The sequence below is a fragment of the Vicugna pacos genome, chromosome 13, assembly GCF_048564905.1.
Source record: "Vicugna pacos chromosome 13, VicPac4, whole genome shotgun sequence".
NCBI lineage: Eukaryota > Metazoa > Chordata > Mammalia > Artiodactyla > Camelidae > Vicugna > Vicugna pacos.
The window spans coordinates 42,474,977-42,489,925 of record NC_132999.1 but is presented as its reverse complement, the minus strand read 5'-3'; the positions used below and the strand labels follow the sequence as shown (position 1 = coordinate 42,489,925).

The following is a 14,949-nucleotide window of genomic DNA, read 5'->3' as shown; positions in this document are numbered from 1 at the left end:
TGTAACAAAAACACATTAACCTCTTGGGGTAGCCACTTATCTCCTGAACTGCCTACTAGCTCAGACTGTCACATGAAAAAGAGAAACCTTCCATCTTACTGAAGCCATTGTTATTCAGTCTCCATCAAAGTAGTCAACCCAGGGTCCTAACTCATAGTCCTACTGTGCCCAGTATCATGCTACTAATTTAGAACTGCATGCTCTAATCCAGTCTGTAAGGAAAGAAAAAGTAACAGATTATCCATATTGGCAAATGAGAAATAAAACTCTTTATTTTTAAGTCATTGTTTTCAGATGTTCAGGAACAACTATATAAAAAAGCCAAGAGAAACAACAAACAGTTAAAAATAAGTGTAAGGCTGCTAGCTTTAAGTTTATGAAAACTTCAAGGATTTTTCTACAAGAGCAATAGCCAATTAGATAATGTAATAAAAAAGGAAAAGATACTATTCACAGTAGGAAAGGAAACTATTAAGTATTTAGTAATTATATCTGTCAATAAAGGATGACAAATAACAGGCTCAGAGAAGATACTTGCAATATGTAAAACCACCGAAGGATTTATTTATACCTAGAACGTAGAAAAACACTGCTGAATTGTAAAGAAAACTGAACAGAGAATAATGAATAGGTAGTTCATAGAAGAGGAAACCCAAAAGGGAAACATACATGAAGAGATGTTCAACTCATTAGCAATCATGATTTTTTTTTTCCTTAAGAGCCATCACTTTACAGCCCTAAGACTGGCAAAAATTAGAAAACTGGATAATGCCAAGTGGTGGTGGTGATGTAGGGACATAAAAACCGTAACACAGTATTGCAATAAACGTTGAACTGTACATCCATTCTGGAGAGCAGTCTTAAACATCAAGTTAAAGACATTTGAAAACTATTAAGTTTCCCCTCTCCTCACATTAAATAAAAGATGAATGTTACTAAATGTTTATTTTTCTGTGTGTAATTTTTACCTTTATTCATTTAGCAAAATACCTTGATGGATTTTTCTAATATGGAACCGTTCCTGCATTCCTTTCTTTTTTTAAAAAAAAATTTTATTGATATAGTCAGAGTAAATTTCTGGTGTACAGCATAATGTTGAGTCATGCATATATACATATGTATATATATATACACACATATTCATTTTCATATTCTTTTTCATTAAAGGTTATTACAAGATATTGGATATAGTTCCCTGTGCTATACAGAAGAAATGTGTTTTTTATCTATTTTTATATATAGTGGTTAACATTTATAAATCTCAAACTCCCAAATTTATCCCTTCCCACCCCCTTTCCCCAGTAACCATAAGATTGTTTGCTATGTCTGCGAGTCTGTTTCTGTTTTGTAGATGAGTTCATTGGTGTTCTCTTTTTTCTTTTAATTTTTTTACATTCCACATATGATACCATATGGTATTTTTCTTTCTCTTTCTGGCTTACTTCACTTAGAATGACAATCTCCAGGTCCATCCATGTTGCTCCAAATAGCATTTTTTTATCACTGAGTAGTAGTCCACTGTATAAATATACCACAGCTTCTTTTTCCAGTCATCTGTTTAAGTTGTTTCCATGTTTTGGCTGTTGTATATAGTGCTGCAGTGAACACTGGGGTGCATGTATCTTTTCGAATTAGAGTTCCTTCCAGATATGTGCCCAGGAGTAGGATTGCTGGATCATATGTGGTAAGTCTATTTTTAGCTTTTTAAGGAATCTCCATACTGTTTTCCATAATGGCTGCACCAAACTACATTCCCACCAGCAGTGTAGGAGGGTTCCCTTTTCTCCACACGCTCTCTAGCATTTATCATTTGTGGATTTTTTAATAATGGCCATTCTGACCGGTGTGAAGTTGATACTTCATTGTAGTTTTTATTTGCATTTCTCTGGTAATAAGCGATGTTGAGCATCTTTTCATGTGCCTATTAGCCATCTGTACATCTTCACTGGGGAGATGTCTGTTTAGGTCTTCTGCCCATTTTTGTTTGGGCTGATTTTTTGTTAATTGAGTTGTATGAGCTGTTTGTACATCTTGGAAATTAAGCCCTTGTCAGTAGCATCATTTGCATATATTTTCTCCCAGTGCATATATTGTCTTCATTTTGCTTATGGTTGGTTTCCTTTGCTGTGCAAAAGCTTGTAAGTTTAATTAGGTCCCATTTGTTTATTTTTGCTTTTATTTCTATTGCCTTGGGAGACTGACCTAGGAAAAGATTGCTACAATTTGTCAGAGAATGTTTTACCTATGTTTTTTTCTAGATTTATGGTGTCCTGTCTTAACGTTACTTTCATTTTTATTGATGTTACTCAATACTAATCATGCTTATTTACCCCTATTGGTTTCTTTATCATCTAAATCTTCTTCCTAGTAAGATTTGGGTCTTCACAACACTACCATGTTGGTATTTTTTAGAATTTTGGCTCTGGATTATTAATATACTTTGTTTTCCTTTCCTTCCCTTCTTCCCCTTCCCCCTTTCTGCTTCCCTCTTCCTTGCCTTCCCTCCTAGCTGTTTCAGACTACAGACCTTCCTCAACTTACAATGGGGTTATGTCCCAATAAACCTATCATAAGTAAAAAAAATGCATTTAATACATCTAACCTCAACATCATAGCTTTGCCTAGCCTACCATAAAGTTGCCTAGAACATTTAAATTAGCCTGCCTAAAAAGAATAGTTGTAAACATCCTGTTCTGTACCTTGTGCTTGTGTGCCTGACTGGGAGCTGTAGCTCACTGCCACGCCCAGCATCCAAGAGAGTACCCCTCTACATATTGCTAGCTCAGGAAAATATTAAAAATCAAAATTTGATGCATGGTTTCTGCTGAATCTGTGTCAAGTTAAACCATTGTTAACCTTCAGGACCACCTGTACAAATTTTGCTAAAGTATTTATTTGCCCACCCTTACTTCCTCTATCTCATCCCATGTCTAAATTTATTTTTCATATTTGATCACTTCTTCTAAAAATATCTTGAGTCTTTTGTGGAAAAAAATCTGAAACCTTGTACCCCTGAGAATTTTTAATTATACTTTCATGTTTAAATGAGTTTGTCTTGATACAAATTTTGAGTTCAAAGTTCTTTTCCTGCTATTTCTCTCTGGGAGCTTTCAGAATTTTTGATTTTCTTAGATGGCCTTAAATCTCTTACTGCAATGTTTCTGGTTGTATGTTTTCCTTACTCATCCATGAGTTCTTTCATCTATTTAATTCTGGTCAATCTAGTTTATTTCTTCAGATTATTTTCTCCTTACTTGTCTCTGTTTTCTTCTAGAACTCCCACTTACTCAGGTGCTGGCTCCTGCTCCCCCCGGGGCCGCTATGTGTGCGTCTCCGTTTCTTCTGGCCCTTTTCCTGCATCCTTTACGTAAAGGCCCTCAGGATGACGCTCCAGTCAATTGGTTTTGACTTCTATCTGTCCCTCTATTTCATTCATTTTATTTTTCATACTTACTATTTCCACTCAGTTCTTGTTCCTGCTTCACACTGCTATTATCTCCCGTATATTTATTTTGCTTTATTTTTAATTCTTGGTTAGAGTATAAGTTTAGTTTGCTGACTTTGGGGGCCGGGAATTACACTCTGGTTATTTTGGCCTGTGAGCTCATGTTCCTTCAGAGCACCAGCTCCTCTGTCCAGTAGTATTTACTGGTGAAAGGGCAAGGCCATGTGCTCTCCTTTCCAATGAGCTCAAGCAGGGGAAGGTAATAACCTCCAGGTACTTCACAGTCATCGTCAGCTACTCCACCAGCAGCTGCTCTCAGATTTACTTTCAGAGGTTTAGGAAGAAGCAGCAATTCCTGATTGTCATCTGCCAGCCCTGGGGCTTCAGAGGCTAAAAGGTTTCAATCCCAAGAGAAGCTGCCTAGCCCACCCGTTTTCACCCAGCAGTTCCGGGGCTGCCCTGCGTGTCCCACTTTTGTCGCAGGCATAGCAGGAGTAGACGTCTCACTGATGTCCTACCTCCCCTCCCAGTTTCTGAGGAGACCTTCAGTCTCCTGGGGGTTCGTACAGGATTTGGGGAGATTTCTTGTTGGTTTGGGTTGTGTCTGGTTTTGGTGGTGGTTCCTCAGATTTTCGCTGTTCCCTAGAATGTACTGTTTTTCTAAGGTTGATTTTTGGGGAAGGGAGCCAGTAGCCTGTGCTGCTTCGCTCCCTTAATAGGAACCAAAGCCCCCAGTGTATCTTTGCTGCCCTTTTATTTTTCAACCTTACATTTTAGGTGTCTCTCTGGTGAATATCATTCTACAATTATATCCAGTCTGTAAACGTTTGTGTGGAGGAGGAGGAGGTGGTCGTTTTCATACCCAATCTGACAACTTCTGCCTATTAAGTGATGGGATTTTTAATGCTGCTGTTTCCTCTCTCTGTTCCTGCTGTTTGGTTGACTGAAGTATTTTTTTTCTTTCCTTTTCTGGTTTCGAGGTTACATGTTCTGTTTCTGAATTTTTAGTAGCTTTCTCAGTCGTTATACCATGAACACCTGACTTAAAACTCTAAAGCTAATCAGCATTTTCACTGTCCTCCTCTGGAAGGAACTTAGATTGCTTTCATTTTAGTCACCACCCTAACTCTACCTTAAGTGTCACTCATTGTTCAGTATTTTAATTCCATCTCTATTCTACCCACCACCCCACCCCTAGCAATACTCTCTGGGAACTTACTAGGCCGGGTTCCCTTGGAGTGTCAGCTCAGCTCAGCAGTGGCTAGATCTGCCACCTTCTCCCCTCTTCAGCTGGCATTTTCCTTTGAGAAGCCACTTCTTTCACATCTCTGGCTTGGTCAGTATCAGGCTCTGTGTTCATCACAGGCACATTTTTAAGTGCACACCAGCCACGGTGCTAGGAACTAGAAATATGACGGTATTTTGGAATGCTAAAGTTAATAATGCTTTTCCAAATGAGAATATGGTGTTTAGTAGTTCTAAAGAGTGCCATGTTTAAAGTGCTTTGTGCTTTTGAGAAAGCTTGGGATTTTTTTAGACAAGGAAAGGATAGAGTGGTGTGCTGTGATCTCTCATGAAGACAGCCATGTCTGTGGTTTCTCCGTCACGGTCCTTGGTTGGCATTAATCACTGATGGGCATGTGTGGATTATGGGTAGCATGACAGGAACCCTTTGAAGCACAGGTATATGAGACTCAGGTGTTTTGTCACCATGTAACAGAATTAGAATGAGAAGTTTCCTGGGTATTGACTACTCCCAGGTATTCTAGCTCTCACATACTTATCATCTGTGTTCTGTTAGAGGTGAGAGTGTTACAAAACATAGGCGGCTCCAGCCTCATGAACTTGCAAGCAAGTAGGAGACAGAAGGCTGAGTGCTATACACAGTGTTAAGAGGCACGTGAGTCACTGTAGCCCCAAGGTAGCCCCAGGCTTCAGAGGGAGATTCTAGGCCGCTAGGATCTACTTGAAGGCTGGAGGGCATGACCTGGGGAAAAGCTTAAACTGCTCTAGTTGGATTGCACTTTTATCTACTTTAGTGGTTTAATTTATTTAGCCAACTAATAAATGCCAAGGAAATGTGACTCAGGTGCTCCCTGATTCATTTCCCCGTTTTGGGCTCTATAGTTCAGACTGGGAACCCAGGTCTGATTCCAGGTGTTTACTGACATTGTTTTTCATAAGGGTATTGGACTCCTTCAGAGGTTCAGGATGTGCGTGGTTGCCTGCAGATCACAAAGATAATGACTTTCCTCCGTGTAGCCATATTTCCAATTGAATACTAAAATGCTAGTCATTTACAGCACAGTTTCAATTAAACACTTTTTACACTGGATTTGTCCTGACTCGTCCTTGAAGCATTTTTTTGTTTTGTTTTTTGGATCCTAGCAATGGGTGTCTGGAAATCTGTTCAGTTTTCTAGGCTACAAGTTACAGTAACAATTGAAATACTCCTGTCAACAGTCAGGTGGCAAGTTCCCCCACACAGAGACCTAGGAGTTTGTTTCGGATTACTTAAACTATTTCTCTCCAAGCCCTCAAGTCCTCAGACCACACCCACAGGCAAACATACCCTCAGCTCTGGATCCCTAAGCATACTGCCCTTATCCTACAGAAGGATCTGAATTATTACTGCTCTTCAGAAAAAGAACAAAAGGCATGACCTAGAACTGTATGGCCAAGACCATGATGTGCCTTAGTTCTCCAGCTGTCCCTCCTGCAGCCCACGTGGCTGTGGGCTGAGGCAGCACCATCAATCCTGGTAGCTTAGTTGGGCCCAGGGAGGCCTGTCTCAGAAGAGAGCCTGGGCCCACAATTAACACTAGCTATTACTGTTTTAAAAAATGCACTGGCTAGCATGATAAAGTTTATTTCTCTCATCACAATCCAATGGCCACTCTGGTAGAGCACCTCTTTTCTCAATAGTGGTTTAGGATCCAGGCTTCCTCCACCTTGTGTGTCTCTACCATGGCCTCAGAGTCCCCTGAGTGCTCCTCTGCATCTGGCCAGCAGATCCTGGAGGAAAGGGGCCAGGGGTGGGGGTGTCACACAGGAAGTTTTTAACGGATCAGGACCAAAGCTGGAACACCTCTCTTCTGCCCATATTGTGTAGATGACTAGAGAGGTTGATGAGTAGTATGTCCTGGAAAAGGACTCGTTTGGTGAACAACTGATCTCTGCCAAACCCAAGTTCAAGGGCTTCTCCCTGAGGTCATTAAGAGGGTATCTGGGTATTTCCCCTCTTTATTGCCCAAATCCAACTGGTTTCCAAGACTTTTGGAGTTGAGCTGCCAAGGGCTGCTTTCCCTCTTGTTGAGGGCATGCTATGTAGGCACAGATTATCTGAGGAATTAATAAAGGATCAGTTAAATATTTAAAAATACAACCACCTATGGGGTGTGGGTTCCAGGCATCAGTAAAAAGTTGCCCAGGTGATTCTAATGTGCAGCCAGCGTGAGAACCACTGATGTCACTGCACAGGAACGTGATTAGTTAGAGGTGGTGGGGAAGGGAAACCTACAGCGCAGCTCAGGTGAGACTAGGGCACAGCAATGACCTGCCAGGCAGTTCTGTATCTGCCCTGAGAAGGCTGGCCTTCCCATGAAAGGTCACTTGAGTTTTGTTCCTGGTGAAGAACAGAAGAGCCTAATCAGTACCCTCCAGGTCAAACTTGAGCAACTGCAGCCTGCCAGGGTGGGGGCGACGGAGCTGTACCTGTTGCGCAGCACTCGGGGACAGAGGCGCGCAGCCTGTCGGGGCCAAGAGCATCACCCCCGGCACTGGCACTGGAGCTCCTGACTGACGTAGCCACCACCAGCACCAACCACACGTGAGGGGTTATGTAGGTAAAAGGGGTTACAGTGGTGGCTCAGGTTTGACCAGAGACTAAATAGGTGCCTTTAAACCTCAACATAAATTCCACAAAGGATTCAAGGGCCTGATCCATGCTCCTCAAACCCTCTTTCCCAGGGGCTCATGGTTCCTGGCTGCACGTTACCTCCTTTCCATACCTGTTTTCAGAGAGCAACTCCCAGTGTGTGTGAGCACCCACTCCCGCTCCTTTCACTGGTCAGATGGGCCAAAGGAAAGCTGGAAGAACAGGAATCAGAGTCTCTCCCCATTACCCCCCGCCCCTGACCCAGCAGGAAGGCCAGCACTGCAGCCTTCCAGCCCTACGGACTTCCTTTTGAGTGCTGCTTCTTGGTGACTGTTTCCTCTCCACACAAAGCACCTAGTGGGCCTCGAGAAACGTGAGGGTGTCCTCTACTGGCCTTCCTTCCAGCCTTTCAGGAAATGGAAGACGGAGGCCTTTGAAGGTAGAGGAGTGTTTAGTCAAGCCAAGTTTGGTCAAGGCACGGGATCCCAGGCTCCCAAAATTCAGTATTATTTCAGAAAGTTTCCTTTGGGGTGACATGGGCTGCTGTGGAGGTAGCCTAGCTCCCCCTAAGCAAGCCCAGGGATTTCTGCCTCTCTCACGAGTCAGGCGAGAATAGGGACATGGTGCGCTTCTCAATGCAAGACCCCAAGCCAGGAAAGCAGTACCGGTTTCTGGGTTTTGTCCTTTTCTTGGTGGAGCAGGGGATGAAAAATTATTTTATTCATCTCAAACTGAGATAAAAATATATCCTTCAGTGAGCTGTGGCTGAGATTGAAAGATGTAGAAATGAGGCTCAAAGAAAATAGGAGAAACCTATGAAGTCAGTAAGTTATAAAGTCCTTATTAGCTCCTTCCTGAATCCTTCAAGCTATTCCAACACACCAACCTCACCAGCTACTCTGGTGCCTGCACACCTGAGTGCACACCCCTGGCCGCCGTGCGTCCTGGGCAGGTCCGCGCTCCCCTCCTCTGAACCGCCTTCACCCTCGCTCAGGCGGGGCAGCTGCTGCCCCCTAGTCACCACGCACTGAGTGTGCCCTTCCAGACCTGCCGTTCTCCAAGTGTGCTCCCCCAACCAGCAGCACAGCCTCTGGGAACTCACTAGAAAGGCAAATTCTCCTGTTTCACTCCAATTCTACTCAACCAGAAATGCAGCAGTGGGGCCCAACAATCCATTTTTAAAAGGTGATTCTGATCCAGACCCAGCATAGGCTCTGCGAGGCCTGAGTTCTAATTCTGTCATTTACTGTTTGTGTGGACCGAGTTACTTCTGGCTATGCCTTGTTTCTGTAAAAACAGAACCAATACCATCTACCCTCAGCAGGTTTTAGTGTAGAGGGCCTTGTGGGGAGAACGAGTTCCAGGTCCTCCCTCCTCCCTTTCCTGGGAGTCCAAGCCGGTGCAGCAGCCCCCCTCCTACCCCACACGCCCAGCAAGCTTTCCACTAACACTGCAGTGTTCTGGGGCAGGGGCCGGGCCCTTCTGCTTTGGAAAAGTAGGACCCCTAACGGCCACACCTGAGTGTTGGGACACTTTGCATCTCCAGCCTGACCACGGGGGTGGCTCTGTGTGTGTGTGTGTGTGAACCAATTCTGTGTTCACAAAGGGTATGAAGAAAGGACAGAAAACTCCCTTCCCTAAAAGCCACAAGGAACAGCCGGCTGGCTAGCAGGGCTCAGGGCAGTGACTCTTCCACCAGCTCCCAGGGCAGCCGCTGAGGCAGAATCCCAGCACCATCGGCCACACGTGCTAATGCCAGGCCCACAACTTCCCTGCGGAAGGCCATCATGTCACAGGGACACACAGGTGGCTGGACCCATGCAGCAATGGAGCATAAAGCAGCGCGCCCAGCAATTAAATAGCAGGTTTAATCATCTCACAACAGACAATAGTGCAGTAGTATAAACTGTAAGTTTCTTTTTAAAAAGCCACTCCCCCAAAGCTCCCATTCCTCAACGTCTAGATACCATGGCTGAGGAACCAGTGACAGGGCCAGAGGGATTCAGGAAGTCTCTGTTCCAAGGAGATGAGTCTTTCCAGTTCAAGGTTGCCAAGAACCCTAGAAGGAGTTGATGCACATACACTCACACCAACACACACGCACACTCCAACACACACACACACACACTCCAACACACACACACACACCCATGCTAGGGGATACACAGAAAAGACACACAAACGGACATCAAGTGAGCAGTCACACACATGCACTCTCATGCCTTAATATTCTAGTCTATTTGTGGCTGTTCCCTCTGGGCACAGGGAGTAGTGGCCTGAGCCAGCCAGGGTGGCCAGAAGGAAGAGGGGTGGCAGTCTGTGTCCAGCCTGGCTGCCCTGACACAACAGCCCAGCAGCAAGAGGGGTCCTCTCCATTCTTGAAACAGTAGCCCTTCCCTATCCTTGGGCCAGACACCAGCCCAGCATCAGTGGTGAGGAGGGGGCACCACTTCCTCTGGGCCTAGTGAGAGGGGAGACTCCATCCCAAAGAAGAGAGCAAAGGACACACCTGCACACGGGCTTATGGAGCCAGAAGGCTGGTGGTGCTTGGTTCTGTACCCAGATGTGAGGGATACAGCCAGGCCTCTCTGTGCAGCCGCCCCAGGAGCAGCAACCTTACCAACAGGCAGCTGGGAGAGGAGGCCAAGAGCTGGCGGCAGCCATTCTCAGAGCAGGGGAAGGGTTTGCAAAAAAGGAGGCCCTGAGGTGAGGACATTTGGGGGACCTACCAGACAAATTTAAAGAGGAAACCTCTTCGTTCACAGCTTCATTCGGGGGTTCCCGGAGAATGTCTGGATTCAAGTACCAGCAGCTCTGGCTGAGGATGTTAGGGTGAAGTGACCAGCAGATGCTGGGAGAACAGCTGCCCTCTGACACAGGAAGTATGAGAACCAGCCTAGCAATGCTCTGGACCCCTGGCACTGCCAAGCCCTAACCTGAGGAGGCAGACCCGGTGGCTACAAGATCTCCTCCCGTGGGCTCCTGGCCTTGAGCGGGGTCTGCCCGTTGGGCACAGAGCCGTTCTGACTATGCAGGAGTTTGCCCTTCTCCCGGTCGGGCCACGTGAAGATGGCGTCGTCACTGTCCAGCTCCGACTCAGAGTGCATCAGGCTGCTGCTGAGCATCGGGCCTTTCTGTTTGATGCCTGCAAGGGAGTCAAGGAGCCCAGCATCAGGAGCACGAATCTTCTCTGCCTTGAGCCACGCCCTGCACCCTCCTCCCAGCCTGAAGAGGAGCAGAGGGACAGGGACAGTCATGGGGCCCTCTCTGAGGGAAGGAGCCTTCCCGAGTCCTCCCAGTCCTGGCTCGCTGGAACCATCCCATCAGGAATGTCACAGAGAGTAGACTGGGGACCAACAGCTCTGGGTTCCAATGGGGTTTCTTTATCTCCCGCATCTATTAGCTTTGGTTTGTGCCACCCAACAATGTTCTGTTTTCCTCTCTTAAATGTGGGATGTTTTATCATCTCTCTTTATGAATAGGATGGAGTTCTGCATGAGGCAGAAAAGCAAAAGGAACAAGAACTCAGGCTCTAGAGAATGAGCTTTTCACGATATCCGGGGTCAGCATGAATGTAAAGTGCCTGCCAGAGCTGCCTACACTGAGTGAGGACACAACTTCAGCCTGTGCAGACGCTGGTTCTGGCTTCGCTGAGCAGGAATAGGAGGTGGGAGAGTAGGCACTCGGCTCAGAGAAGCCTGAGAGCCTGAATGAAGTGCGGACTTGCAGACAGTCCAAGCCATCAGTTCATTAGAATATACAAACAAGGACCCATAAGAGGCACCTGAGGTCAGAAAAGATGCCTGAGAATCCACATGTCACTGTAGTCCCCTTCACCTCTCATCCCAAAGGCTGCAGAGGCCAGACCAGACACAGTGGTCCAGTAATATATAGCTTTAGGGCACATCCCATCCCACTGCAAGACGGCTACCCTCTGGCTGGTGCAAATACTACTCCAGAGAAAGCAAAACACAGGCTGAGATAGCAGGTCTAGAAGTGGGAATTGCCAAGAGTGAGAACCCAGCTTGGCAGTGCCCTGGGCCTGGCACTGCTCACCTGCAGGGACCTAACCTACCTCCTTTCTTAAAAAGGTGACCAGTCGGTGAGGTGTGTTTGAACCCTCATCTTCCAACAATCTCTCTCCCTCTTCCTGGTCCCATCCAAATCCCCCAAAACACTGAAAGAGGGTCCTGAGATGATTCTCACCCATTCTGCCCCTGTCTGACCAGACATGACTTAAGGCTGTAAATGATGGGGCATCCGGACTCTGACTGCATCTGTCACTTGGGAACCACACCCCCACAGACCTTGCCCATGCGCTGGTCTGTCTGTACAGGGTGCTGTGGGGCTCAGGCAAGCTTACCTAACAGCCTTGTCCACCTCAGGGATACAGTTCCCAGACATGACTGAGGACAGCCACGCCTCCCACTGATTCTCAGGACGGCAGAGCAGCAGGGCCAGAGAAGCACGCCAGCATCCCAGGCTTTCCAGTGCGGTAGGGGACAGTGGCAACATAAGAACCAAGCCCAGGGGAAGTCAAGGTTCTCAAAGCCTTTGCTTTGCCCCTACAAGCGAAATACCCTTCGGGGGCTTTCTCCTCTCAGCACCCGATCAAAGCTTCCCATCTTCCCCAAAGCCTCCGGGCCACAGGTGCAGAGGACAGGAGCCTGAGGGGAAGACACGCTCCTGGCTCCACAGTACACAGCACTCTTCCAGGGCCCTCCCACTACTAGCACCTACTCTGCTTGAAGAAGTGAGTGGGATTCACCTACTAAGTAGTACAAGTGAGAAACTGGCAGTATCGGTGGCAAACACACACCCCTCCTCTGACTCGGCAATCCCATTCCCAGGTCTACACCTGACAGAAACCCATACGTGTATGTTCATCAAAGGACGTGGCCAAGAACGTTTACAGCAGCTCTCCTCACGACAGCCAAAAACGGAAGGAACTCAACTGCCCGTCAACAATACGCCTGACGAATAAATACATTCACACAACGGAAATTATAAAGCAATGAGAATGGACTACTGCTCTATCTTACAACACAAATGAATGTCATAAATGCACTGTTGAGTAAAAGGAGCCAAACAGCATGATTCCATTTATATAAACTACTCCAAGATATTAGAAGTAAACTGGGGGGAGGCAGTGACTGCAAAGAAGCAAAAAGGAGCACTTCTGGGTGCTGATTACATGACCACATTCACCTGTGAACCCCGCTGAGCTGTGCTCATGATTTTCTGTGCATATTAGATTGAACCACAGAAAACCACTAGTTTCATGGGTCAAAAAAGCCAAATATCAGTAATTTTATATGGTTTAATCTAATACACTTCAGTAGAAAGTTTTGAAAAAAAAATCACTAGAATAGCAAAACCAAACCCAAGACCACAGCTGCTGAATGCAAACCACACATGCCGAGGGCGGGCGTCCCCACGTCAGCCTGGCGGCACTCGGTGCCGGCAGCTCCAGGCTCACTCCGGCGGGGCCTTAACCTGGCTCCCGGCACAGTGTTTGTTTCAGTGCACGTCCACGCACGTATTCCCCACTAAATTTACTCTTCTTCAAGCGGAACCCCTTCGGTTCCACACCTTATACAACTTGGTCCTGAATCCCGTTCTCCTCCTCCTACTAGTAGCTGCTCTGGGTTACACCTGCTAATCCGCCACAGAGCCCAGGACGAGCTGGGGGTTCTGGCCTGGTCAGACCCACAGCAGATCCAAGGGGACTCTCCCTGCTTCCCCAGCTAGACACTGCCCACAAGAGGACGAGGGCCTGCCGACCCTCATCTAGTCTCACCTTGGGTGTGGAGGGGCAGCAACCACCTCCGGCCCTCCCTCCTACCTCCCCTTTCCCTGGAGCCCTCGGTGCTGCGACACTCACTCCCCATCTGGCTCCTCACCCCAGCACTGCTGAGTGCCTCCTCCGGGCTTCTCCCTCTCTCCTGCTCAGAAGGGGTATCTTAACTCCACCCACCCCCCACTCTCTCCGTAATCCCCTACTCCCTCCTTCCTCGTCGGGAACCTCACCTCTATTTTCTGCATCTCTAGCCACATCTACCCTGTCCTGCTTCTCCTCCACTTTTCATTACTCAACTTCTAAAAGGACCTTTAAATATTCAGGGCCTCCATTTCCTCATGACCTACTTACTTCCTAAATAAACTACACTTCATTCTGCTGTCATTCACCATCCACTCCAGCTCTTTAGGTGACCAGAAACTCCTCCAGTGTCGTCACTGCCATCATTGCTGTCCATTCTCATCCTCTTCTTCCGCGGCAGCAAACATTGCTGACCGCTCCCTCCTCCCTCATGATAGCCCTTCCTCAGCCCTGGTCTCTTCTCTTGTCCCCAGCACTCTCCCCAGAAGGTCTGTGACCCACTTTTGTGGGGCTGACCCTCATCAGCCCACAGGAGACTCCTATAGTGACACTTCCCAGCCTAACTGTTCTGCTGAGTTCAATTTAATTCATCCCCTCTTACCCAAACCATCACTGCCCCGGATGTCCTGATTCTGTCACCAGTGCTATCATTCTCTGTCTCTCAGGTCACAAGTCAGCCTTGACCTTCCTTGTCCCTTCATCCCACTGACACCAAGCTGTCTGAGCCCCCACCTGTAATCTCTCCCTAAATTAAATGTTGTCACTAGACTAATTTTGCTAAGCCAGCACTTTCAAGATGACACTTCTCATCACCACCAGAATAAAGGCCTAACTCCTCAGGCTGATGTTCAAAACGCCCCGCAATTTCATCCTCATCAATCTTCTAGCCTCATTTCCTCAACCCCATTCATAACTGTCCCAACCAAATGATCTTCTCCAGCATCTCTTCCCTAGTCTCTCCCATCTCAGAGAGTAAGACCACCCAATCCACAGATGCTGAAAGCAGAAGCTCGGGGGCCATCCTTTCCTTCTCCTTTGCGCACACTCCCCTCGGACAAGCTATCATGAACCCCAGCAAGTCCTCCCTCAAAATGTATATGGAATCTATCTGCCTATCTCATCATCGTTCCACCACAAGGACATTCTATCCAGTCTCCTCTCACCCACTCTTGCCTCTCCAATTCCTTCACATAGCAGCCACATTTTTCTTTTTCAAATGAAAATCTAATTGCACCGTTCACCTCCTTAAAAGAAAACTACCCTTGGTTCCCCTTTGCTCTTGGAAGAAACCCAGAGCAGGTCCCTGCTCACCTGTCTGGCCTTGTGCCACTCGCCCGCGCTCACCATGTCTTCCCCCAGTGCCCTCTGCTCCTTCCAGCAGCCAGGCCTTTACCAACTTTGCTTCTTTGCCTGGAATGCTATTCCTCAGAGTCTTTACGTGCCTAACTCCTACCTATCCCTCAGGTCTCAGTCTGTCACTCTTCATAAAGACCTTCCATTATCAAATCCTGTACATTTGTGAATTCGTTTGTTTAATGTCTGCCTGATACAAGCTACACAAGAGCAGCGACTGTTTGGTTCACCATTAACGTAGCCAGTGTCTGGCCTAGGGCCTGGTGCACGGTGGTCCTGCTCCACATTTGGAGTGAGTAAGACACAGTCCCTGCCCTCAAGGACTTCACTGGCTGGTAAGGGGACAAACACATACATAAGTGATCCCATATGGTGAGAGAAATGCTGAAACAG

At 46.9% G+C, this 14,949-nt stretch overlaps 1 protein-coding gene across 7 annotated transcripts in view; it reads right to left on the bottom strand.

Annotated features, from left to right (window-relative positions):
- Positions 1-9,168: 9,168 nt before the first annotated feature.
- KIAA0319L (KIAA0319 like) overlaps positions 9,169-14,949 on the bottom strand; it is a 90,763-nt gene continuing 84,982 nt past the window's right edge. For all 7 annotated transcript variants that reach the window (XM_072974814.1, XM_072974812.1, XM_015246482.3 and 4 more), the window contains exon 21: positions 9,169-10,467. In XM_072974814.1, coding sequence (XP_072830915.1) covers positions 10,280-10,467 — 188 coding nt within the window. In that variant the 3' untranslated portion in view covers positions 9,169-10,279. The remainder of the gene's footprint in view (positions 10,468-14,949) is intronic.